Source organism: Lepidochelys kempii, chromosome 6 (assembly GCF_965140265.1).
Source record: "Lepidochelys kempii isolate rLepKem1 chromosome 6, rLepKem1.hap2, whole genome shotgun sequence".
Taxonomy (NCBI): Eukaryota; Metazoa; Chordata; order Testudines; family Cheloniidae; genus Lepidochelys; species Lepidochelys kempii.
The window spans coordinates 15,279,351-15,306,321 of record NC_133261.1 but is presented as its reverse complement, the minus strand read 5'-3'; the positions used below and the strand labels follow the sequence as shown (position 1 = coordinate 15,306,321).

Sequence of the window (26,971 nt, the reverse complement as noted above, 5' to 3'; positions counted from 1 at the left end):
AGGGTTGGGGGGAGAAATAAGTCTCTTACTCTTAAGCTTGTTTCGGATGCTGTTGGCTATTTTCTTGATCTCTGCCGTGAGCTGCTCCAGGTCGTCTTTCGTCTCTGCAAAAGCACAAGCAATGAAACCCAGTCAGCACTAGCTGACCAGTAAGGCCACCAGGAGAGCACCTGATGCCCCACCACCACCACAGCTGAAATCCACCCTCCACCCCACAGCTGGACTGACCCATCCCAGGCAGGTGATCTGTTCATTCTTCTTCAGGCCCAGGAGGAAGCTCAGCCCTGGTCTACACTAGGACTTTAGGTCAAATTTAGCAGCGTTAAATCAATGTAAACCTGCACCCGTCCACACAATGAAGCCTTTTATTTCGACTTAAAGGGGCTCTTAAAATCGATTTCCTTACTCCACCCCTGACAAGTGGATTAGCACTTAAATCGGCCTTGCCGGCTCGAATTTGGGGGACTGTGGACACAATTCAACAGTATTGGCCTCTGGGAGCTATCCCAGAGTGCTCCGTTGTGACCGCTCTGGACAGCACTCTCAACTCAGATGCACTGGCCAGGTAGACAGGAAAAGAACAGCGAACGTTTGAATCTCATTTCCTGTTTGGCCAGCGTGGCAAGCTGCAGGTGACCATGCAGAGCTCATCAGCACAGGTGACCATGATGGAGTCCCAGAATCGCAAAAGAGCTCCAGCATGGACCGAACGGGAGGTACGGGATCTGATCGCTGTATGGGGAAAGGAATCCGTGCTATCAGAACTCCGTTCCAGTTTTCAAAATGCCAAAACCTTTGTCAAAATCTCCCAGGGCATGAAGGACAGAGGCCATAACAGGGACCCGAAGCAGTGCCATGTGAAACTTAAGGAGCAGAGGCAAGCCTACCAGAAAACCAGAGAGGCAAACGGCCGCTCTGTGTCAGAGCCCCAAACATGCTGCTTCTATGATGAGCTGCATGCCATTTTAGGGGGTTCAGCCACCACTACCCCAGCCATGTTGTTTGACTCCTTCAATGGAGATGGAGGCAACACAGAAGCAGGTTTTGGGGATGAAGAAGACGATGATGAGGTTGTAGATAGCTCACAGCAAGCAAGCGGAGAAACTGGTTTTCCTGACAGCCAGGAACTGTTTCTCACCCTCAACCTGGAGCCAGTACCCCCCGAACCCACCCAAGGCTGCTTCCTAGACCCGGCAGGTGGAGAAGGGACCTCCGGTGAGTGTACCTTTTAAAATACTATACATGGTTTAAAAGCAAGCATGTGAAAGGATTACTTTGCCCTGGCATTCACGGCTCTCCTGGATGTACTCCCAAAGCCTTTGCAAAAGGTTTCTGGGGAGGGCAGCCTTATTGCGTCCTCCATGGTAGGACACTTTACCACTCCAGGCCAGTAACACGTACTTGGGAATCATTGTACAACATAGCATTGCAGTGTATGTTTGCTGGCGTTCAAACAACATCCGTTCTTTATCTCTCTGTGTTATCCTCAGGAGAGTGAGATATCATTCATGGTCACCTGGTTGAAATAGGGTGCTTTTCTTCAGGGGACATTCAGAGGAGCCCGTTCCTGCTGGGCTATTTACCTGTGGCTAAACAGAAATGTTCCCCGCTGTTAGCCACAGGGAGGGGGGAAGGTTGAGGGGGTAGCCACGCGGTGGAGGGAGGCAAAATGCGACCTTGTAACGAAAGCACATGTGCTATGTATGTAATGTTAACAGCAAGGTTTACCCTGAAAGAGTGTAGCCACTGTTTTATAAAATGTGTCTTTTTAAATACCGCTGTCCCTTTTTTTTTCTCCACCAGCTGCATGTGTTTCAATGATCACAGGATCTTCTCCTTCCCAGAGGCTAGTGAAGATTAGAAAGAAAAAAAAACGCACTCGTAATGAAATGTTCTCTGAGCTCATGCTGTCCTTCCACACTGACAGAGCACAGACGAATGCGTGGAGGCAAATAATGTCAGAGTGCAGGAAAGCACAAAATGACCGGGAGGAGAGGTGGCGGGCTGAAGAGAGTAAGTGGCGGGCTGAAGAGAGGGCTGAAGCTCAAATGTGGCAGCAGCATGATGAGAGGAGGCAGGATTCAACACTGAGGCTGCTGGAGGACCAAACCAGTATGCTCCAGTGTATGGTTGAGCTGCAGCAAAGGCAGCTGGAGCACAGACTGCCACTGCTGCCCCTCTGTAACCAACCGCCCTCCTCCCCAAGTTCCATAGCCTCCACACCCAGACGCCCAAGAACGCGGTGGGGGGGCCACCAGCCAACCAGTCACTCCGCCACAGAGGATTGCCCAAAAAAAAAAAGAAGGCTGGCTTTCAATAAATTTTAAAGTTGTAAACTTTTAAAGTGCTCTGTGGCATTTTCCTCCCCTCCTCCACCACTCCTCCTGGGCTACCTTGGTAGTCATCCCCCTATTTGTGTGATGAAAGAATAAAGAATGGATGAATGTGAAGCAACAATTACTTTATTGCCTCTGCAAGCAATGATTAAAGGGAGGAGGGGAGGATGGTTAGCTTGCAGGGAAGTAGAGTGAACCAAGGGGCGGGGGGTTTCATCAAGGAGAAACAAACAGAACTTTCACACCGTAGCCTGGCCAGTCATGAAACTGGTTTTCAAAGCTTCTCTGATGCGTACTGCGCCCTCCTGTGCTCTTCTAACCGCCCTGGTGTCTGGCTGCGCGTAACCAGCAGCCAGACAATTTGCCTCAACCTCCCACCCTGCCATAAACGTCTCCCCCTTACTCTCACAGATATTGTGGAGCACACAGCAAGCAGTAATAACAATGGGAATATTGGTTTCGCTGCGGTCTAAGCGAGTCAGTAAACTGCGCCAACGCACCTTTAAACGTCCAAATGTACATTCTACCACCATTCTACACTTGCTCAGCCTGTAGTTGAACAGCTCCTGACTACTGTCCAGGCTGCCTGTGTTCGGCTTCATGAGCCATGGCATTAAGGGGTAGGCTGGGTCCCCAAGGATACATATAGGCATTTCAACGTCCCCAACAGTTATTTTCTGGTCTGGGAATAAAGTTCCTTCCTGCAGCTTTTGAAACAGACCAGAGTTCCTGAAGATGCGAGCGTCATGTACCTTTCCCGGCCATCCCACGTTGATGTTGGTGAAACATCCCTTGTGATCCACCAGAGCTTGCAGCACTATTGAAAAGTACCCCTTGCGGTTTATGTTCTCGCCGGCTTGGTGCTCCGGTGCCAAGATAGGGATATGGATTCCGTCTCTGGCCCCACCACAGTTAGGGAATCCCATTGCAGCAAAGCCATCCACTATGAAGTGCACGTTTCCCAGGGTAACTACCCTTGATATCAGCAGATCTTTGATTGCGTGGGCTACTTGCATTACAGCAGCCCCCACAGTAGATTTGCCCACTCCAAATTGATTCCCAACTGACCGGTAGCTGTCTGGCATTGCAAGCTTCCACAGGACTATCGCCACTCGCTTCTCAACTGTGAGGGCTGCTCTCATCTTGGTATTCATGCGCTTCAGGGCAGGGGAAAGCAAGTCACAAAGTTCCATGAAAGTGCCCCTACGCATGCGAAAGTTTCGCAGCCACTGTGAATCGTCCCAGACCTGCAACACTATGCGGTCCCACCAGTCTGTGCTTGTTTCCCGAGCCCAGAAACCTGCCCCATTAGCACCATGATGCATGCATTGGCAGGGTCCATGCTTTCAGAGAAATCTGTGTCCATGTCCTGATCACTTACGTGACCGCGCTGACATCACCTCCTCGCCCGGTATCGCTTTGCCAGGTTCTGGTGCTGCATATACTGCTGGATAATGCGTGTGGTGTTTAATGTGCTCCTAATTGCCAAATTTGCCTCCTTGGTATGGCGTCCGCACAGAAAAAAGGTGCGGAACGATTGTCTGCCGTTGCTCTGACGGAGGGAGGGGCGACTGACGACATGGCTTACAAGGTTGGCTTCAGGAGGCTAAAATCAACAAAGGGGGTGGCTTTACATCAAGGAGTATTTCAGGGAGGACTTCACGGAGGGTTCCAATAAGAAATGGTGCACCTAAGTTATTGTTCTTATTGGAACAATGAGGTTAGTCTGGCCTCTGATTGATACATGGCTAGATTTACCTTGCTGCACCTTCTCTGTGAGTGACTGCAGTGTGACCTAGAGGAATGAGGGGTGAGGGGGGGGAGCAAATGAGTACAAAACAAATCTGGTCTATTTCTTGTTTTGATCCACTCCATCTATCTTTTACATCTTTGGCTGGCAGCAGACGGTGCAGAAGGACTGCATGCCATCCACATCTCATGGCTGCCCGGCAGAAGATGATGCAATAGGACTGCTAGCAATCCGTATCGCCTGCCTGCTCACCATAAGACGGTTCAATAGGACTGACTGCAGGACTAAAGAGAATGACCTGGTTAAGTCACTCCAAATTTAGTCCCTGCGCCCATGTCTGCCCAGGCACTCCTGGCCGATGTGGCCAGGAGCACCTCGGGCATGACGAGGACGGCTACCAGTCGTACTGTACCGTGTGCTGCCACAAGGCAAGGGGTTGCTGCTACTGTGTAGCAATGCCGTACCACGTCTGCCAGCACCCAGGAGACATAGGGTGACGGTTACCTGAGCGGGCTCCATGCTTGCCGTGGTATGGCGTCTGCACAGGTAACTCAGGAAAAAAGGCGCGAAACGATTGTCTGCCCTTGCTTTCACGGAGGGAGGGAGGGAACGGGAGCCTGACGATATGTACCCAGAACCACCCGCGACAATGTTTTAGCCCCATCAGGCATTGGGATCTCAACCCAGAATTCCAATGGGCAGCGGAGACTGCGGGAACTGTGGGATAGATACCCACAGTGCAACGCTCCGTAAGTCGACTCTAGCCTCGGTACTGTGGAAGCACTCCGCCGAGTTAATGCACTTAATGCACTTAGAGCATTTTCTGTGGGGACACACACACTCGAATATATAAAACCGATTTCTAAAAAAACGACTTCTATAAATTCGACCTGATTTCGTAGTGTAGACATACCCTCAGACTTACTTTGCTCAGGGATGGGGGCGGACAGGATGATACTGTACAGCTTTTTCGCCCCCTCCACATTCTCTGCAATTTTCTCAATATTTTGTCGGGTTTCTTCAATCTAAACCACAAGAGGAGATCACTATTAGTTGTATTACAGTAGCACTGAACTGCTATTAAGGCCATAGGGTGCTAGGGGCTGTATAGACACATTTAGAGACAGTCCCTGCCCCAAACATCTCACAGTCTAAATAGGCAAGACAGACAAAGGGTGGGAGGGGAAACGATTTGCCCAAGGTCACCAAGCCAGCCAGTGGCCGATCTGGGAGAAGCACCCAGATCTGTGCCCTATCCACTGAACCACAGTTGTTCAAAGGAGAGGGGATCTCTAGCCCCAAGAGCTCCCCAGGCAAAGGAGCTCTGCCAGCCCGCCTTGCTCCCTCCCCCCGGAGAAGGGACACTGTCAACGTAAATGAGGCAGAGACCCATCCCAGGGCCATGCCTCCTCCTCACCTCGGAGAAGAACTCATCCATGAACCCCGCGTTCTCGATAGCGATCTCCACATCGTCGGCATCGTCATCCTGGTCCTGCTTCTGTAAGGGAGGGCAAGGCCAGTGAGAGGGTTAGGGGACCTACCCAGAGCCCGCACACCCACACCAGGTTTCCCGGCACATAGGAGAAACCCCTCACGGCCTACCCCCTGGGTGCAAAAGGCCATCTCACCAGTGCCCCGATTTCCACTCCCTACACCCAGCAGCCACCATGCCAATGCAGCACCATTGGGAAGCCAGGCATGCGACTCTGGGAGTCACCCTCACTCAGAACAATGAGGAGGGTGGGTCCTGGCCTGGAAAAGATTGGGATCCATCAAACTAATCTAAAGTGAAGGATCATCCTTCCTGGAGATGCTTCCCTCTCTTCCTCCTGCGGCGGCTGCTACAAGTATTCAAACATCAGGGGGCTTTTCTGTAACATCTGTGTTGGGACTGGGTCCCAGACTGACCCCCTGGAGACAGCTATCTTTGGTTCCTTCCCACAACCGGTGCATCATGAGTGGTGGCTCTGCAGACTTTCCCCACACCATTCACCGCCAGCGTGCCTCAGCCCAGATCTAGAGGGACCCCACTTAGGGGAAGTGGGGAGCTCAGCCTCCATGACCTATCAATTTGTGGGATCTCTGCTGAGACCGATGACAAGGGAGCCAGCTAGTGCTAGTGGAGGCCACTGGTTTTATACTTTGTCGTCTAGGGACAAGTCAGAGGAAAGACCAACTCATCTCATATGGGCTACTAAAAATACCAGCCATCAGAAGGCGACTCAGTGCCAGGCACATGGGATTAATCTGGAGTAATTGCATGACTTCATTGGAGACACTCCCGATTTACCCTGGTGGGACTGCGATCCAAATCCCAGCTCAGCAGCCCCAGCCACACTTGGGGACGCAGAAGTCCAGGAGCTTTGTGGAAACGGTTACTGCTGCTAATGGGGATGTGGTGAAGAGGCACCAGGAATTTGGGGTGGGATGGTAAAGAGGGAGTGGAGGAGGTAGAAGATGTATTGTGGGTAGCTAGTAAAAAGGCAGGGTTCATAGTGAAGGGGTCTGGCCCCTATTTTAAATTTCCCTGGGGGGAAGTGGCCCTCACCACACTCCCCTCCCATTCAGAGCAGAAATAGGATTATTTTACGGTTAAGACAGTGTTTTCTCCCAGCCCACAGCAATGATGCAACAGCCCTTCACATCATCACAACGTCAGCTAAACCACCTGCCTTCAGCCCTACCTGCTCTGTCAGCCCATCTCAGGAGCGAGCCCAGGTTACAAGCACACTGGCCTTAGGACACTCTCTGGAGGTCAACAAAGTCAGTCTGTTTTGGCTAAGCAAATGTCCAGTGCCTGCTGAAAGCATCTGGCTTTCCCGTGTCCTGCTGCTTACGTAGCCAGCCATGCTGCTTCCAATCAATTTCCACCAGGGAAAATCCCGGGTAACACCAATGAAATCACTGCAGTTATTCCAAACTCACTCTGATGTTAATGAGAACAGAATCCAGCTCTTCCACTCAGATCCATTGGTCTATTACACCCACTATGCACTAATGTAAATAGCTTTGCAACATGCACCAAATGACTGATGTGGGGCAATGCATGATGGGATAACCCACCCCACCCCAGGATCTGCCTCAAGTACCCCTTACATGCATATCTAGGTACCATCAGCAGAAACAGCCCTCTGATCTCAGCTGCTGACACAAAGTATCAGCAAAGGAGCTCTCTCACTCAGCCAGGATCCACAGCATACAGGGTTGGAGATCAAAGTCAACCCCTTGAATTGCACCTGGAGGCAGGTCAAAAGCTAGCATCATCTACACAGAGCAGGGGATACACCCTGTACCATCTGCATTGCTCACTAAATGAGCAACTGCCTTTCTGCCCTAGCTGAAGCTCACACATGGCCTCCAAAGACAGCTCCAGGTTGTGCTCAGTGCAGTGATCAGAGAGAGGTTCCCAAGGCATCACTGACTGCAGGGAGCTCCACATCAGAGAGGGCAGTTTGCAGAGTCCTAGCCAAATGCAGAGGTTGAAGGCACTCCTGCCACCCAAGACTCTATAGGGTGTGAATCTCACTTGCAGAGCAGTGCAGTACAGAGTGAGACTATCTCCCCTGTAAGTTCTCTAGATGGTTCCTTTCACCAGCAACCAGCATCACTTTCAGCTTGCCCAGACTAAGCGTTAGCCATCTCAGCCAGGCACTGGGAAGTTAGAGCCAACATGATTGGAGCCTGCTGAGCCGCAGAGGAGAGGGTCATCAGCACAATGACAGCAACCTAAAATATAGCAGTCCTTCCTAGCAGCCTTCCCAATGTGTGGAGCAAGAGGAACCACACGTGAGGGAGCCTTCAGTATCACCCTCTGAGATCTCCCCAAGAGGAAGAAACAGCCATCCAAACAACTCCACCAATGCTGGCTGCGGTCTGTGGGGGAGGGAAGACCCAGCTCCACAGGGATCAACATGAAACTAGGGAAATACAACCTAGATGGAGCTACTATAAGGTAGTGCATAACTGGTTGGAAAACCATTCCCGGAGAGTAATTATCAGTGGTTCACAGTCAAGATGGAAGGGCATATCGAGTGGGGTCCTGCAGGGATAAGTTCTGGGTCTGGTTCTGTTCAATATTTTCATCAATGATTTAGATAATGGCATAGACAGTACCCTCTATGTGGATGATACCAAACTGGGAAGGATTGCAAGTGCTTTGGAGGATAGGATTAAAATTCAAAATGATCTGGACAAACTGGAGAAACAGTCTGAAGTAAATAGAATGAAATTCAATAAGGACAAATGCAAAGTACTCCATTTAGGAAGGAACAATCAGTTGCACACATACAAAATGGGAAATGACTGCCTAGGAAGGAGTACTGTGGAAAGGGATCTGGGGGTCATAGTGGACCATAAGCTAAATATGAGTCAAAGATGTAACCCTGTTGCAAAACAAGCAAACATCATTCTGGGATATACTAGCAGGAGTATTGTAAGCAAAACACAAGAAGCAATTCTTCCATTCTACTCCGTACTGATAGTACTCTAGTTCTGGGTGCCACACTTCAGGAAAGTTGTGAACAAATTGGAGAGAGTCCAGAAAAGAGCAATAAAAACATTTAAAGGTCTAGAAAACATGACCTGTGAGGACATGATAACAGTTTTCAAGTACCTAAAAGGTTGCTTCAAGGAGGAGGGAGAAAAGTTATTCTTGTTAATCTCTTGAGGATTGGACAAGAAGCAATGGGCTTAAATTGCAGCAAGGGAGGTTTAGGTTGGACATTAGGAAAAACTTCCTAACAGTCAGGGTAATTAAGCACTGGAATAAATTGCCTAGGGAGGTTGTAGAATCTCACTCATTGGGGATTTTTAAAAGACAGTTAGACAAACCCATCAGGGATGGTCTAGATAATAGTTAGTCCTGCCATGAGTGCAGGGGACTGGACTATATGACCTCTCAAGGTCCCTTCCAGTCCTACGATCCTATGAATGCCTCATCTCTGTCCATCGTCAAGGAACCAATCAGGGAAATTTGTGCTTGCCTCAGAGTGTCTCTAGGCCAACAAACCAGACCAAGAGGCCACAAAGCAGTCTGAACCCTCCACCACATCACCATAGCAATTCTGGCACTTCTTCTCAATAGTCCCCTCTCCCCATACTCCCATAAAAAAAAGCTTAAGGAGTAAAGGTGTTTTACTAAGCAACAGCCTTGCTCCCAGTTTATGGGAATATGGCTCCTTGTCCTCTTCCACAGAAGCACAGATGACCCGTGCCATTAATGACCCCCAGTAGATCCCCAGTTGTTTTTGCTGCATGTGACAGAGACGGGGCCACCTCACAGGTTATAGGATGCTGCTCTGCCAGAGCCGGAGGGAGGAAAACCGGCTCGAATGCAACCAAATGCTGCGCTTGTCTCCTGATGTGGCTACGCTACCACCAATCTGTCCATTCTGAGTGTTTCCTTGCACTGGAGGGCAGTTGCTGCTGTTGACCCCGGATCCAAGAGGAGGTGGCTCAGATTTACCTGGATGTCAACCATTGGCTGGGGCCTGGGGTGGAGTCAGAGAAGAAAGCTTTCTGAGCCTCTACCACAGCCAGAGCACAGGACTTGAGGCTTCACAGTAGGATGACAACTCCCCTCCATCTGTCCCAGGTCATCTGTATAACCCAGGTGACCTGCGAGGATGGTGCAAAGAGGGGATCCTTAGCAGCCATCAGCCAGTGGTCAAGGATGTCTGACCAGGCCATCAACAGAAGGAGCCACAGTATTAATTCTTAAAAACTGCAGCAGTAGCAACCTAGCTCTCATCGCTGTAGTATCTGAGCCCTGCACAACCCCCTTGTATCTTCACTTTACAGATGTTCAGGGAGCTGGAGGTGCGGCGCAACAAGGAAAGATTGAGACACGAATATGTACATGTAACACGCACCCACTTTGCTACAGCCTTGGCTAACAGAGGTGGATCTTTTGGCTCAGATGCCCAGAGGTGCATGTGTGAAGATCCAGGACCCAGGCTCAATCCCCTCAGCTGATACACCCATCACACACAAGGGTGTGGTGTTACATACAGCTTGACTATGAGATGTGGAAGGCACGGTGATGGTGAACAGGCTGTAAACATCTGAAGGATGTAAATGCCAGTGAGAGAGAGAGGAATCATAACTAGATCTAAGGGGATGAAAGCAAGAAAAGGAACATTGGGAATGAATGTCAGAGAGCCTCCCTGATAAGGGACTCTGAAATTGATTCCCAAGGGGAATGATGGGAGCCCTGACTCTCGGGACATCTAAAATTAGACGGAGCCGAGCGCTAGGAAAGGTCGAGATGGGCCCAGTGGACAAAGCCCTTCCTGCCACATTTTAGCTGGCATTTTCCAGCTGGAATGTCTCTGATTCTAGCAGTTTCTAGTCACTCTTGACCTGGGGCTAGATAGGATTCAGTGACCTAGAAGTAAGAGGCTCCTGCTCTCTCCCACATCCTCGAGCCCCGGAGCTGTGCGCTCCCTGCAGCTTCCAAGAGGTTTCAAACAAACCCTGTTCGGTTGCCGCAGGGGAAGCGTGAGATGCTGGGGAAAGGACTCTGCAGAAGGGGGAGGGTTCCTGGCCCAGAGGAGGGGTCTTTGGAGGCTCAGCAGGCAAGGTGCCTAAGAGGGGTGTTTCGTGCACATGGGAAAAGGCTGTTTAGCCATCTGCATTCCTGAGCAGCAGAGCTAATCTCACATCTGGTTCCAGACACACACAGCAAAGGTATTAATGGATTGCTGGTGAGGAGAGGGGGGCTGCCTGCTCAGGAGCACGCACAAGCTGTCCCTCACCCATGTACCCCTACTGGCTTCGCCTGGGGCCCCTCAGCCCAGCTCTTCCTGCTTTAAAGGGACAGCGACTTCCCAAGACAGGTTCCCCATGTGGGTGACCCTCCCACTGGATCTGAAGGGACAGCTGCTTCCCTAAGCCACACACAGAGATTCATCCCATTGCCAATTGGTTCTGCCACTTCCCCCATTTAAAGGGCAACTCGGTGCCGCCCACCAACTCCCCCGTACACCCATCACCACCCTTAGCTCTTGGTTTAAGGGACAGATGACCATCGCCCTCCTTCCCACAGGGCCTGACGAAAACCAGGACCAGATGGCTGGATTCCTTGTTTAATTGCATTACACCCTCCCAAGGTGCTCTGCAGAGCCAGAGAAAGAAGGGTGCAGCGGGGGAGCCCTCCAGCCTGACACCATGTTGAGGAGCGGAGAGGAAAGGCAGGGGATAGGCATGAGGGGTAAAAACCCAGCTGCTGGTTTGGGGCTGATCCTTGCGCGGAGTCACTCGAAACCAGGGAACAGCCACTTCTCAGACGACTCCCTAACGGAGCAGGGCAAGGAGTCAGGATTCAGGGGCATCTGCAGAGCTGGGGTAGGGTGGAGGGAAGAATGACTGGGCTAGCAGGGGGCTGCAGGCTAGGATTGAGGGGCACCAGCAGAGCTGTGGGAGGAGCCTGGGGCTGGGATAGCAGGCAGCAGTGGGTTGGAACAGATGGGCATTGACTGGGGAGGAGAGGCATTGATTGGTGTGGGGAGCCCAGGGCTGGGATAGCAGGGTAACCAGCACAAGGGGAGCCCAGGGCTGGGATAGCAGTGGGCCATGGGTTGGGGTTGAGGGGCACCAGCAGAGCTGTGTATGGGGAGCCCAGCACTGGGATAGCGGTGCCTGCTGCAGGGCAGAACTGAGGAATGCTGATAAATTCAGACAAGAGACAGCGATCTGTGTTGCACCTAGCCCTGCCAATACAAAGAGGGAGATAACATAGGTGAGATAATGTTTTATTGGGCCAACTTCTGTTGATGAGAGAGAAGCTTTCGAAGAGCTCTGGGAAGCTTGTCTCTCTCACCAACAGAAGTTGGCCCAATAAAAGCTATTACCTCACCCACCTTCTCTCTCCAGTATTCTGGGTCCCACCCAGCTGCAACAACACTGTGTAATACAAAGGGAGACCATTTAAGCAACTGCCTGAAAACAAGAAACATCTGTAGCTGTGAGAGTCCTGCATGCTGCTAAGAAGAGAGGGGGCAGTTTTAACAGGAAATGCAGCTGGATCTCCGTATCTCCCCAACTCCTTCCTGCAGTTGCTGTTCTAACAGCCAGTTTGAGGGGACATCCCTTGCAGAGAAGGATTGGCACCGACCTAAACTGAGTCACCCCAAGAGCTTATTGTTGTATCTCCTTGTTAACACCACTCATCAGGTCACAGTTACAGTTAGGCCCTGATCCCTAGGGGTTACAGTGGATGAGAAGCTGAATATGAGTCAACAGTGTGCCCTTGTTGCCAAGAAGGCCAATGGCATTTTGGGATGTATAAGTAGGGGCTTTGCCAGCAGATAGAGGGATGTGATCGTTCCCCTCTATTCAACACTGGAGAGGCCTCATCTGGAGTACTGTGTCCAGTTTTGGGCCCCACACTACAAGAAGGATGTGGAAAAATTGGAAAACGTCCAGCAGAGGGCAACAAAAATGATTAGGGGACATGGAACACATGACTTATGAGGAGAGGCTGAGGGAACTGGGATTGTTTAGTCTGCGGAAGAGAAGAACGAGGGGGGATTCGATAGCTGCTTTCAACTACCTGAAAGGGGGTTCCAAAGAGGATGGATCTAGACTGTTCTCATTGGTAGCTGATGACAGAATGAGGAGTAATGGTCTCAAGTTCCAGCGGGGGAGGTTTAGGTTGGATATTAAGAAAAACTTTTTCACCAGGAGGGTGGTGAAACACTGGAATGCATTATCTAGGGAGGTGGTGGAATCTCCTTCCTTAGAAGTTTTTAAGGTGAGGCTTGACAAAGCCCTGGCTGGGATGATTTAGTTGGGGATTGGTCCTGCTTTGAGCAGGGTGTTGGACTAGATGACCTCCTGAGGTCCCTTCCAACCCTGATATTCTATGATCCCCCAAAGGAACCACATAGCTGACCTTAATCTAAGGGACTTACCTCTTTAACCTCCCAGCACCCCTGTGAGGTTTGTTCCAGAGGCAGAACTGTAGCACAGAGTGCAAATGACTTGCCCAAGGTCTGGGGAAGCCGAGAACTGACTCTGGGTCTCCAGTTCCCAGCCCAGACCATCCTTCTTCTCTTCTTTTAAGCCTGCGCAGAGTCCTAGGCGCAGATCCTTAACGGTATTTAAGCACCTAACTCCCACTGAAATCAATGGGAGTTGGGCACCTAAATACCTTTGAGGCTCTAGATCCACCCCAGCTTGAGTTCTGCTTTCCTAGATCCTATTGCAGAGCCTGGAGTTTGATTGCTAATGCCTCATGGCCGTGACCATTTTTCTGTTTGTTCTGTAAAGAGCCCAGCAGAGTAATGTGATGGAGGGGATTCTGGGGGAACCTCCAGTTAAAATCCTATCACCAGCAGAAGGGGAGATTGAGATGACCTCGGTCTCTATGGCATCACTAGATCCTGCCCCCTACCTGTGTGTCCCCAGGGCTCACAGAGACACTTGGGGAAAACACATTATTCTGCCTTTGGAACACACCAGATATCACCTTGTGCCAGCTATTTCCAGAACATTTTCTGGAGAAGGATTGCTCCAAAGCCAGTACAAGGGCTTCAGACCCTAAGCTATTCAGGTGAGACACTCAGGTTTCCCCCCACCCCCACCCAAGGAACAAAGTAGAATCATTTCCAGAAAAAACAAAAATGGGATTGCTCAGTGGTTTGAGCATTGGCCTGCTAAACCCAGGGTTGTGAGTTCAATCCTTGAGGGGGCCATTTAGGGGATCTGGGGCAAAAATGGGGATTGGTCCTACTTTGAGCAGGGGGTTGGACTAGATGACCTCCTGAGGTCCCTTCCAACCCTGATATTCTAGGATTCCCTAAGTTTGGGTTGAAATGGGAACATTCCCCACTCCTTCACCCCTTCCTTCTGTAAGCACACACACACACACACACACACACACAGTCTTTGACATGAGAGTGTCAAAAACTAAGATGTGTTTTCCCCTTGTTAATGAAAATACCAGAATCCTCTAGCAGTGGTTTCACTAAGCCAATGTTATAAGATAGGTGAATGTCTGCCCCTAGTGGCTATACCACATATGCGGTTAACACATCCGCAACAAGTGCCAGCCAAGGTACTTACTCCTTCAGCTCTAATGGTGGAGGTTCATGCTTCTACCCTCAGAGTCCTAGGTTCGACGCCTGCTCTTGGCTCAAAGCAGGGTGGTTTACACCAGCACACTGCTGGGTACCACAAAACCAAAAGAATAATGTTTGGCGCAGGAGGGAAGAATTCAAGAGTAGATTTTAAAACAAAAAAACCCAGTCAAAAGAGATAAGCAAGACAGACATCTGGAGCTAGTTCCTGCCATAGAGAAGATCATGAAAACCTCAGGAGTGGCATCCAGGGTGTATGTTGTTGTCATTAACAGGGAGCGAGAGAAGCTTAGTCATGTGTTACGTTCTGAAGGAAGAAAAATTGCAGCCATATGTTGGGAGCTGAGTGGAGGATCTGAGACTGGGCAGGGTCCCCAGCACCAAGGACTAGCTCCACCTGCCAGGGAAACCCAGCCGAAGGTTGGGCCATTCATTGGCCACTTTGCAGCCGCCCACTGTGGGCACCGTGGAGAACACTGGTGAAGGAAAGGATGGTGCGACGGGGTTACCCTGAGATCATGAAGTACTAAAACCCAGTTGGTTTCCGTGGGAGTTAGGCACCTCAATACCATTAAGGATCTGGCCCTAAGTTCTTAGTGTCCCTCACCAGGGCAAAGGCACTGGCCTCTGTTCATACACCATCCCCACCACAACATCACCACCAGTGCTCTACCAAGGTCCATGTTCATCCCAGGGTGTTACCCCAGGGATGACCTTAGCCCCCAAAGGCTGCCCCAGGAATACCTGCTCTGGGTTTCTCTCTGGTTATCCAACAGTTGGTGGGTCTCCATGGCTGATCCTGTAGCCATTACAGAGACCCAAGGCCCAACAGGACGACACATGACTCAAACAGACGCTGTCTCCACAGGTAACAAACAGCACAGACGGACAGCTGCTGCCCTCCCGCCTTGCCCCACTCCCCTGGCCTATTTAACATTTTCCTCTCCCCTCAATTTTCTGACCCCTCCAGCCATCAAACCAGCAAGAACCTGACCCCATCTGTTGTAGGCATCACCCAAAAAGCTCTGCTTCCTTCTTAAATCTCCACAGCAGAAGGCAGGAAAGTGTACTACTTGTTATACCGAGGACCTCACTTAGCCAACTGGGGGGGGAGGGGGGGAGGAGGAGTTTGGAGTCTGCAGTTCTGTGTTCTAGCCTCCCTTTGCTATGGAGTTACAAGTGTTATGGAAAAGCTATATTAAAAAGAGCTACAGATGTATATGCAGATTGCCAACAGAAAGAGCCCACCTCCTTGCACATAAGAATATACAGTATTGTTGTGCAAAGATCATTTTCTTAGCCTGTCGCTGACCTCCTCTCTTTGCATCCCTCCTCTGGCTCCCCCTTCTCTATCACATCAAACATAAGCTGCTTGTCTTCACTTCCAAGGCCCTTTGCGGTCAATCCCCATCCGACCTCTCATCCCTCATTCGCTATCAAGCTGTTGATGCTCACCTGCAATTGGCCCCTTGGACCAGCTTCCACCACCCACAGTTATAATTTCAAACAGGCACCTCTGAGCTTTCTCTCAGACTGCCCCTCATGCTTGGGAGACGCTCCTCATAAAACATCTCCAGCTCCACCTCATCATCCCCAGTCAGAGCCCTCTTCAAAACTCTCCTTTGCTGCGATGCCCATGAAAACCTGACCACGCTCAGATCATTGATGTGCGCAGACCACTGCCCATCCCACTGACCAATACTTTCTCATTGTTTTCTTGTACTTCCCTGGCTGTGCCCATCTGTTGTCTCTTCTCCCATACAGAGAAGACAAGTGACCTGGGGCAGGGACTGTCGTTTTGTTCTGTATTTTTACAGCACCTAGCACAACAGGTCCTGCTCCGTGAGCAGGTCTCCCAAGGACCGCGGTAATACAGATAAATAGTACTAATAGCAGCAGGTTCAATAAAGCTGCTGGGATGCACTGCAAGCAGCTTCCCGATTATGAGGCTCTTCGCTCCAAGTGGCTGCCCGGTGCAGCATGGTAACCGACGGCTGGTTTTTTAGTAGTGTTTTATTTGTCAAGTGACTTGGATCCATTTGATTCTCTGCTAGCGGCAGAGCTGTTCTCTCAGATATTTGACCAGAGCCCATCTAAACTCTACCCACGCCCAAGAGATCCCTGCCTACTGCAGAGCTGAGTGCCCACAAAGTGTCCTCAATGTAATGGGCACCAACGTCATCCAAAACAATTAGCCAGGTGTGGATAAAAGGAAGCTTCCCACAGGATCCTCTGCTGCCAGAAACATGGCCTAGCATCATCCCTCTCGCAGTCTGTCGTCTCGTCCCCCCCCGCAGGGCTGATCCCCTCCCACTGCTGGAATACCATCCAGGAACGGAGACCTCAAAGTTACATTAGGTTTGGTCAGTGCCACTGTACTGAACGAGCGACTGGCTTAGCGAATCGTTTCTGGCCATAAGCCCAGAGACATCCTGGTAAAATTGTGCACATCAGGATGTTAACTGTAGAGTGTCAACTCCCTAAGGGCTTCCCTACCTGGGAAATACCACAGATAAAATAATCATCAGCCCTAGCTCTTATCCGAAACTTTTCACCTGTAGGTCGCAAAGCACTTTGCAAAGAGGGCAGGATCATTATCCCCATTTTACAGCTTGGGGAAGTGATTTGCCCACGGTCACCCAGCTGGCCAGTGGCAAAGCTGGGACTAGAAACCAGGTCTCCTGAGTCGCAGTGCTCTGCTCACTAGGCCATGCTATTGCACAGTCACTCCCCCTGTGAGCACTCTATTCAGGAACAGAATAGTGGGGAGCTATTCTGCAATAACTATCATGGTTGATTTCCTCAGAGGGCTGCAGAGTCATTGGAGGAAGGTACTGAGGCTACTATTCCTGCATTAGCCCAAGGCCACTGCCAGATTGGCCCCTGTTTGACGGCTGGCACCATGGCATCGTAACCTCCAGCCTGGGACATGCTCTGCTCTCCACAGGACCTTTGGGGGTGGGGGCAGTAACACAGCTCTGCTCAGATCTTTACTGCTATGCTCATCATCTAGGAGGCTGAACTTTGCTCCAGCTAGAGCAGGCCAAGCATAACCAGTGAACCTCCAGCCTGTTCCCTCTGGAGGAGGAAGGCAGCTGAGCAATTGGTTGGTGATTAAACCAGGCCTTATAGGGCCTGTCTGTGCTCTGATCCACAGAGAGACGGACCCAAAACCCCTACTCAGACCCCCAAGAGCGGAAACCCCTGGAACAGACCCATCCCCCTGCCAACACAGTGCCTCTCAGATGGAGCTCAACGCCTCAAGAAGGTGTCTACCAAGGAGACACATCATGTGGCACAAACAACAGGGGAGCAACTATGGGAAATATGCTAGTTGTCCCACTGCCCTCCCAGGCTACAAAGAGCAGGTCATGAGAATGCCACAGTGACCAGCCTGCTCCTTGTGCCCCACTGGTCACACCCTGACAAGGTCCCCATGCCAAGACAGATCTGGGATTGTATCCAAGGGGTGGGGAACTGTCCCGATGTGCCATATCCCACTCAGACCCTGGTAAACCCCCCCAGGGCGGGACTGGATCATTTCCCAAGAGGGGACGGCCCTGCTACCCATCCAGATCCCCTCTCTTCACCTGCCCTCCCACTCTCACTTCCAGTCAGGACTCCAACCCTCCAAGGAATAAAAATAAAATTAATCCCCTTCTCTCTCCCAAGCGTTTTATCTCCTCTTCCCCTAGCTGATGGTTCTGTAATCCCAGCTAAATCCCTGTCACTCTGCCCCACCCCCTTCTCTCCCAACCACCAACAGGGACAGCAAATGAATCAACACTGCCATGGACCGGCAGAATGAGGAGAGCTCAGAGGATGCCTGTCCCCGCTCCTGTACTGCGGAGATCAACCCCCCAAAGCAGAGAGAGACTCCAGAATAGCCCATCTGTGATGCAGGAGTCGCAGGTTCAAGGCCCTCTCTCCCGATTCAGGGCAGGATCTTGAACCCAGGTCTCTTACATCCTTTATGAGTGCCCGAACCACCGGGTTATTGTGGGGACACAGATGCTCTCTGTCTCATGAGATCTCTTTAATTCCTATGCAGAAAATAAATCTCCAAACCTCTCCCTTTTTGCAGAAAGGAATTTTGTTTTCCAGCCAGCCCTGATCGTCACTGGGGTGATGGTGAAAGGGAGAGTTTAACCCCTGGTGTCCTGGAGGGACACTTCAAGACCAGGAGAGGCCTTTATTCCCCCTAGGGGAAGCCAGGCAAAAAAGTTTAACCCTTCGGGCTCTAGGAGAAGAGATCAATCTGATTGGGAGAGGCCTCTCCTTTCTGGATAGGCCAAGATTTTGGGGGGGGGAATGGGGGGGGAAGCTGTTAATGTGACAAGCCTGATGCAATCCTTAGGGTGAGCATTTTACTCAGGAGATGCTGGTTTCTCTCCGGGGCTCTGTTTTCTGGCACAGCCCGCTATTCCCCAATGAGAGAGCCATCTTTAGTGATGGTTTGGATCTCCCCCCAGGGTCTCCCATCGTTGGTGCAGTTCAAACAAGGCACATGGATTTCCCTGCAGGGCCCCAAGGCTGGGGTGGCGTTGCCCCTAGGACGCCCTGGGCAGAGAGGGGTTGGGTTGTCTCTCACGCTTCCCCTCAGAGCCCTGCAGATTCCTGCCCATCCTTTGCCGCTTCCTCATGCCCCGCAGCAACTTTCATCCCCTTCCCTCGTGCTCATCAGGGAATGGTTCTCTATAGAGAACAGCGCTGCTCATTCAGCTTCAGGGAGGGGCAACTACTGAGCACTCCCCCTGCCTCCAGCCTCAGGGCTGACCTTGCTGCTCCCCCAGGCTCTCACCAGAACAAGAGACCCTACTCCTCTTTTTGTAGCAAACACCCGAAAGTACATGGCCGTTCCACAGCCCACCATCATTAACCCTATTCACAGATTGGGAAACCGAGCATGGGAGGTGGGGGAGTGACTCAGCAAAGTCACACAGCGAGTCAGCAGCAGAGCTCCAGATGTCTAGGCCATGCTCTGACCCCTCGTCCACACTCCCTCTAATCCCCACATCTCAGCCTGGTATAGTGGGATATCACCAGGCTTTCAGGAGAATATGGGCACCAGATGTTGCTGCCCCAGGCGATGGGATCAGAACAGGGATGGTTTGGTCCTCCGAATACCTGCTCCCTTAAAGGTGACACACTCCAGGGTGGGAGCTAGACCCACTTCCACAGCATTATAGATTTCTCTGACACCTCTGACCAAAAACCCCCAGAGCCCCCCTGAAGCAAAGAAGCTGCAGACAGGGTACTACAGACATGCTGCGCCCACCCGGCTCTGCTAGCTGCTGCCATGCGCTACCAGCAGGGCAGATCCTGCATTACAGCTGGGTTGGGGTAAAACAGGCGGGGAGAAGGAGGGCGTAAGGGGACCGCCTAACCCAGGAGCCTCACAGACACCAGGCCCCCATTTGTTTCGGCCTTTTATTCTCTGCATTCAGCCCCTTTGTCTGATACACGTTTAGCCAGTGCTTCCAGGCATGAAAGCTGTGAGAGTCTGACCCCGTGCCAGCAGGCGGCCTTGCCCTGGCGACCTGCCTGCTGACACCAGTGACGCCACCAAGGGAACATACACAGCTCTCTTGGGTGACCCTACAATCCACGAGGCAGCACGCGCATGCGGCTCCCTTGGGTGTCCCTACCATCACGAGGCCAGCCTGCAGTCCCTGGGAGTTCGTACAACATCATAGAACAGAAAGGTGGGTGCGTAGCCCCGGGGGGGTGGTTGGAAGCACTCTGAGATAGCGCGTTACGCAGCACATGCAGTTCACAAACGACCCTACAATAGCAGCACATTGTGCACAGCCCCTGGTGCTCAAAAGCAACCCCACACACTAAAGAAACTAACACCAGAGCCAGTGTTCCCAAGCAACCCTCCCGAGAATAGCCCCAGGCCCTGGCGCTAACCACCCTGTGATCAGTAAGCAAGGTGTCCCTGTGATGCAGGGGAAGGAAGCTCAGATAGTCACAGAGCAAAGTGCCAGAGCAATAATGGGTGTGACCCTGCGGGTAATGTTATCGCCAGGTCCTGCTGCGGGTAAGGCCGTTAACGGACAGGCAGAGCAATGGGTGGAAAAAAGGAGGAAGTTGCCAGCTCGACTCATCCAAATACAAGTGGGGGGGATGGGAGGGGGACTGAAATGGCCTCCATCCCCCAAATCTCTTCAGTCCATCCCCCCCCCTTCCTCAGCTGACCCTCCTAGCCCCCCTTCCTCCCCCCCAGATAGAGGAACAAGGGCCCCTGGCCAGCAGGCCCCCTCTGAACCCTGGACCCCCACCACCACCTGTTCTCAGAAAGCAAAAGAACCTCAACCTCAGCATCAACCTGCTCAGCCCTCGGGACACCTCATTCAGACACTCTCCTCCTTCCCCTCCCAACCTAGGAGCATCAAACACCTCTTATCCCTGGGGTGGGGGGGCTGCCCCCCAATTTGCAACATATAGCCATTGCTCGACCCCCCCCCACCCCAACCTCTTTCACTGTGGAGAGAGAGGCAAACAATAACTCCCTAGATGGAGCTTGATTATTCCCCCCGCCCCCAGCTTTACATAGGAGAGACCAGGGAGATGGGGAGGCCGATTGTAGAGCTGAGGGATGGGGGAGATACTAGAGAGACTAGGGTGTTGGGGGGCGGGGGGCTGGAGAGACTAGGGAGATGTGAGGGTGGGGGGGAGCTGATTGTGGGGCTACTAGGTATCAGAGGGGTAGCCATGTTAGTCTGTATCCACAAAAACAATGCAGAGTCCAGTGGCACCTTAAAGACTAACAGATTTATTTGGGCATAAGTTTTCATAGGTAAAAAGCCCACTTCTTCAGATGCATGGTAAAACCCCCACTTCTCTGTGCATCTGAAGAAGTGGGCTTTTTACCTATGAAAACTTATGCCCAAACAAATCTGTTAGTCTTTAAGGTGCCACCGGACTCCTCCTTGTTTTTGTGGAGATACTGGAGAGACCAGGGAGATGGGGCCGGGCGGGGGGGAGAGATCCTGGAGCCACCAGAGAGCTGGTGGCTGGGGGGGGGGGGTGAGGGGCGGAGATACTGGAGGTACCAGAGAGCTGGGGGAGAGGGGGGGAGGAAGGGAGACACTGGAGGTACCAGAGAGCTGGGGAGGGGGGGGGAGGAAGGGAGGTATTGGAGGTACCAGAGAGCTGGGGGAGGGGGGGGGAGGAAGGGAGGTATTGGAGGTACCAGAGAGCTGGGGGAGGGGGGGGGAGGAAGGGAGGTATTGGAGGTACCAGAGAGCTGGGGGAGGGGGGGGGAGGAAGGGAGGTATTGGAGGTACCAGAGAGCTGGGGGAGGGGGGGGGAGGAAGGGAGGTATTGGAGGTACCAGAGAGCTGGGGGAGGGGGGGGGAGGAAGGGAGGTATTGGAGGTACCAGAGAGCTGGGGGAGGGGGGGGGAGGAAGGGAGGTATTGGAGGTACCAGAGAGCTGGGGGAGGGGGGGGGAGGAAGGGAGGTATTGGAGATACCAGAGAGCTGGGGGGGGGAGGAAGGGAGATACCAGAGAGCTGGGGGGGGGAGGGAGATATTGGAGGTACCAGAGAGCTGGGGGAGAGGGGGGGAGGAAGGGAGATATTGGAGGTACCAGAGAGCTGGGGGGGGAAGGAAGATACCAGAGAGCTGGGGGGGGGGCAGGAAGGTATTGGAGATACCAGAGAGCTGGGGGAGGGGGAAGGGAGGTACCAGAGGGCTGGGGAAGGGAGATACCAGAGGGCTGGGGAAGGGGAAGGGAGATACCAGAGAGCTGGGGGAGGGGAAGGGAGATACCAGAGAGCTGGGGGAGGGGGGGGAGGAAGGGAGATATTGGAGGTACCAGAGAGCTGGGGGGGAGGAAGGGAGATACCAGAAAGCTGGGGGAGGGGGGGGAGGAAGGGAGGTATTGGAGGTACCAGAGAGCTGGGGGGGGGGGGAAAGGGAGGTATTGGAGGTACCAGAGAGCTGGGGGGGGGGGGAAAGGGAGGTATTGGAGGTACCAGAGAGCTGGGGGGGGGGGGGGGGAAGGGAGGTATTGGAGGTACCAGAGAGCTGGGGGGGGGGGGAAAGGGAGGTATTGGAGGTACCAGAGAGCTGGGGGAGGGGGGGGGAGGAAGGGAGGTATTGGAGGTACCAGAGAGCTGGGGGAGGGGGGGGGAGGAAGGGAGGTATTGGAGATACCAGAGAGCTGGGGGGGGGAGGAAGGGAGATACCAGAGAGCTGGGGGGGGGAGGGAGATATTGGAGGTACCAGAGAGCTGGGGGAGAGGGGGGGAGGAAGGGAGATATTGGAGGTACCAGAGAGCTGGGGGGGGAAGGAAGATACCAGAGAGCTGGGGGGGGGGCAGGAAGGTATTGGAGATACCAGAGAGCTGGGGGAGGGGGAAGGGAGGTACCAGAGGGCTGGGGAAGGGAGATACCAGAGAGCTGGGGGAGGGGAAGGGAGATACCAGAGAGCTGGGGGAGGGGGGGGAGGAAGGGAGATATTGGAGGTACCAGAGAGCTGGGGGGGAGGAAGGGAGATACCAGAAAGCTGGGGGAGGGGGGGGAGGAAGGGAGGTATTGGAGGTACCAGAGAGCTGGGGGGGGGGGGGAAAGGGAGGTATTGGAGGTACCAGAGAGCTGGGGGGGGGGGGAAAGGGAGGTATTGGAGGTACCAGAGAGCTGGGGGGGGGGGGGGAAAGGGAGGTATTGGAGGTACCAGAGAGCTGGGGGGGGGGGGGGAAAGGGAGGTATTGGAGGTACCAGAGAGCTGGGGGGGGAAGGGAGATACCAGAGAGCGGGGGGGAAGGGAGATACTGGAGGTACCAGAGAGCTGGGGGGGGGGGATACTGGAGGTACCAGAGAGCTAGGGGAGGGGAGGGGGGGAGGGGGGTATTGGAGATACCAGAGAGCTGGGGGAGGGGAGGGAGGTAGGGAGGTATTGGAGATACCAGAGAGCTGGGGGGGAGGAAGGGAAGGGAGGAGAGATGAGAGACCGGAGCTACCAGAGAGCTGGGGAGGGAGGGGAGATACTGGAGGTACCAGGGAGCTGGCGGGGTGGGGGGGAACCACAAGTGCCAGCGAATGCCCCCTTCCCCTGGCGCTTCCCACTCTCATCATCACCACGGCATCGAGCCCCCGCAGCGCTGCAGGAGCGGTCTTGTTATTAGCATCCTCCCCCTGCAGCCCCGGGGCGCAGGGATCGAGCCCCGGGCCCCGCCTGGCTCCTCTCCGCCGCCGCCCAAGTGACTCACGGCTTTGAGCTGCTCCAGCCGATCCTTCATGGTGCCCGCCGCTCCTCCCAGCAGGTGCAGGCTCCCCGGGCGGCCGGCTTCGCTCCAGGAAGTCCTCGCGCCCGCAGAGGCCCGGGGGACGGTTCTTCGCCTTCTCCCCGCCCAGGCTAGAGAGGGGGTAGGAGGCTCATTAGCCGAGGAAAATAAGCCAAGACCCGTGCCCTCCTCCTTGATTTTTGGCCTCCCGGCCTCTGCGCGCGGCCGTGCACAGCGGATTCCCGGGCGCTGCTGCGCTGGCCTGGCCTGGCCCCAGCTGCTAATCCTCAATGACATACATAGGGAGGGGGTAGGAAAGACAGGGAGGGGAGGAGGGGGAAGACGGGAGCCTCCCACTTTACCTGTGCAAGAATCTGCTGCCCCACAATCTCTTAAAGAGCCAGGAGAGAGACAAGGGTGAGGTAGCCGATGAAGTGAGCTGTAGCTCAGGAAAGCTTATGCTCAAATAAATGTGTTGGTCTCTAAGGTGCCACAAGTCCTCCTTTTTTTTTTTTTTTTTTCTGGTCTCTCTGGCAGAAGTTGGGCCAGTCAAAGCTATTCCAGTACTTCCCTCCGCCTGTCTCTCTAATGACCTGAGATCCACCCAGCTACAACTAGAAAAGAGACAGGGGGTTGGACTAGCTGACCTCCTGAGGTCTCTTCCAGCCCTGATCTTCTGTGGTTCTATGACACAGTCAGGCCAGACTGGGCCCCAAGCTCAGCCCTGATCAGAACCAAAGAGCTCAGAGAAACCTCTCCTGCCATCTTTTCGGCTTGTACTTGGAGGGGAATTTTTAAGAGAGCCAGCCTTTGCAACCAAGGGCTTGAGAAACTGAGGCTGAAACTGACCAGGGATCACCTGGTGCCCCAGGTGCCTTGTCTGCTTTCACAGAGGGAAAGGCCCAGAACAAACATGCCATCAGAAAGCTGTTAAAATTCCTTCCGGTTTAATCATTTCAGAGGCCAGTTGCTAAGGCAGGGAAGGAAATTGGGATTCCAGGCAGGCAATCCGAACCCTGCGCCCCCATGGATTCCCTGGCTCTGCCTGCACAGGGCTCATTGCAGGATCAGGACCTTGGCATTTGGGGTTGCGTTTGTTTGTTTCCAATTCAAAGTGTATGACTGAGTTTTTCTTTAAAGGTCCAGCTGACAGCCTGATTCTGGGAGGGACTGATCCCCAGCTCCTATGAAAGCCATAGGATCTCAGCACCTTTCAGGTTTGAATCCTTAGTGGTGAACTGCAGGGAAAAAATAAATTGAGCGTGTGACTTTCTTTACTTTTCTGTAATGTATAAAGAAAGTGGAAAGGAGAAAAAGGGAGGAGGAGAGTAGGGCTAATGTGAAAACTGATTGAGACAGGGAATTATTTTGATTCAAGATGCTTAAGACTGTGTGAGGGACTGCATAGCCCAGCCCAAGGAAGAGGAAGCAAAGATGACTTTAAATAATTTTTGGGCCCCTCTTGGTTCTGGGCCAGTCAGGAGCCAGAATAGCTCCTAGCATAATTTAGGCACCCCAGGGTTATGGCAGCCCTGTGACCCAGAGCAGCCATAAAGTTGTGCACTGAGGCTGGGCAGGTTTGGCCCGTGGTTAGGGTGTTAAATGGAGACCCACACTGAATTCTCTGCTCTGCTACAGACTTCTTGTGTGACCTTGAGCAAGTCATTCAGTCACTCTGTGCTCACTTTCCCCATCCATACAATGGGGATAATAGCACTGCCCTGCCTCAGAGAGGTGTGTGAGATTCAATACATTAAAGTCCGCGATGTGTTCAGATACTAGGGTGGTAGGGGCCATATAAGTATATTAGATATGAAATATGCTTCTGCCCTGCCCCGCTTCTGTCCCCAGGGCTTGTAAGAAAGCCTGTGTAGGGCTGGTCCTATGCGATGCCTGCCCCCAGAGAAATTCTTCTTCCTAGGGACTAAAGGTTTTTTCTAGGGGGTTGCACATGTTGTTGCTTGTGTCAGCTGAGCTTATTGCACCCCAGGGGCTCCTTGCATCCCTCCACTCTCCCCAACAGCTCCCTGGATGCCACCCTCCCATCCCCCTCTATTGCAGGGATTCCCTGAACACCCCAGTCTCCCCCAGCTAGGGTTTCTGTGTGCCCCCATACCCCCCTCCTCCCACACCAGAATCCCCCATTTTTCTACCATGCTATTGGCTTTCCGTGAACACCCAGTCCAATATCCTCCATGCCCCCATTGTCTGAATGGCAGGGGCTCTGTGTGCTCCTCCATTGCCATCTTTCCCCTCATAGTCCCCATTCCCTTTTTCTCCCAGTCTCCAGCAGTTCCCTGTGCTCCCATTCCCTCCTTTCCCTATACTAGGGTTCCCATGGCAAGGGCTCTCATGTGCACCCCCTTACCCACTTCCTCCCCATGTCAGGAGCTCTGTCTGCTCCCCATTTCCCATCTTACTAAGCCCTTTGACTCTGTAAACTGAGATGGCCTGTGGACAGTCCTCCACAAGTTCAGTTGCCTTGGTAAGTTTGTCAGCATTATTAAATCTTTCCATTCAGGAATGCACGTTCATGTCCTTCACCAAGACTGCTTCTCAGCTCCCTTTGTTGTCACCAATGGAGTAAAACATGGCTGTGTTCTTGCTCCAACACTATTTGGCATCATGTTTGCAGTTGTTATAGCAGATGCGTTCAGAGACATTGATTGTGGCATTTATGTGCAGTACAGTGTAGATGGAGGTATCTTGAATATGCATTGCCTGCCTGTGAGGACAAAAGTTATGAAGACAATTATTCATGAACTGCTGTTCACCGATGATTGTGCTTTTTTGGCCCAGGAACATTCAGTTGCTCACTGACTGCTTTGCGTTTGCCACAAAATGTTTTGGCTTAACTATCAGCCTAAAGAAGACAGAAGTCATGGTCCAGACTTGACTAGGTCGTACCGCAGCTACTCCATTTGTGGCCATCAATGAGGTTGTTGACAAATTTTGACAGGCAATGTCGTTTAACAAGATGCAATGACTGACGACAGCATTACCAAGCACATTGGTGCAGCAGCGATACCTTCAGAAATCTTCGTCATTGTTTCTGAAAAAACAGTGTCAAACTGTAAACACAAATGGATGTTAACTGTGCCATTGTCATCACCACACTCCTCTACTGCTGCAATATGTGGACTTCTTATCAACACCATCTAAGATACTTGGACCAATTCCACCTATGATGTCTATGGTGGATAATGGGAATAAAATGGTAAGATTTGGTTCCAAATGTTGTCAGAAGTGTGGTGCTCTATTCTGTTCAATGTTGACAACAGTCAGCTGCATGCATGTGTTCCCTCTGTGTGCTGCCCCAGCTCCGCAGATCGCTGACACAACAGACCCCGAGAGAACCCCCAATGACCACAGACTCTGATAAGGTATGAAGGCATCCGGCCAGGCTTATTGCCAAATGAAACACAGTCTCTAGCTCCCTGGATCAGATATCTACAGTTCTGCTAGTACATATGTACTCCCTGACAGTGGACCGGCTCAGTCAGTGGCGGGATTTACCACTGCCCCCTAGGCCAGACAAAGATATTCACTGAGGGATTCTTATACACAGGTAC

General features: G+C 52.4%; 1 protein-coding gene and 1 long non-coding RNA gene across 13 annotated transcripts in view; one reads left to right on the top strand and one right to left on the bottom strand.

The window, feature by feature from the left end:
• Positions 1 to 23,707, bottom strand: part of STX3 (syntaxin 3) — a 37,899-nt gene extending 14,192 nt beyond the window's left edge. For 6 of the 12 annotated variants that reach the window (XM_073346881.1, XM_073346880.1, XM_073346877.1 and 3 more), the window contains exons 1-4: positions 23,385 to 23,704; positions 5,504 to 5,584; positions 5,012 to 5,111; positions 30 to 104 (exon numbers count right to left, since the gene is read on the bottom strand). In XM_073346881.1, the coding sequence (XP_073202982.1) occupies positions 30 to 104; positions 5,012 to 5,111; positions 5,504 to 5,584; positions 23,385 to 23,696 (568 nt within the window). In that variant the 5' untranslated portion in view covers positions 23,697 to 23,704. The other 6 variants (XM_073346871.1, XM_073346872.1, XM_073346873.1 and 3 more) reach the window with 4 other exon arrangements.
• A 3-nt stretch (positions 23,708 to 23,710) lies between these two features.
• Positions 23,711 to 26,661, top strand: LOC140912456 (uncharacterized). Its single transcript, XR_012159288.1, has 3 exons — positions 23,711 to 23,816; positions 24,540 to 24,616; positions 25,921 to 26,661. It is a non-coding gene; the product is annotated as an uncharacterized lncRNA (long non-coding RNA).
• Positions 26,662 to 26,971: the final 310 nt, after the last annotated feature.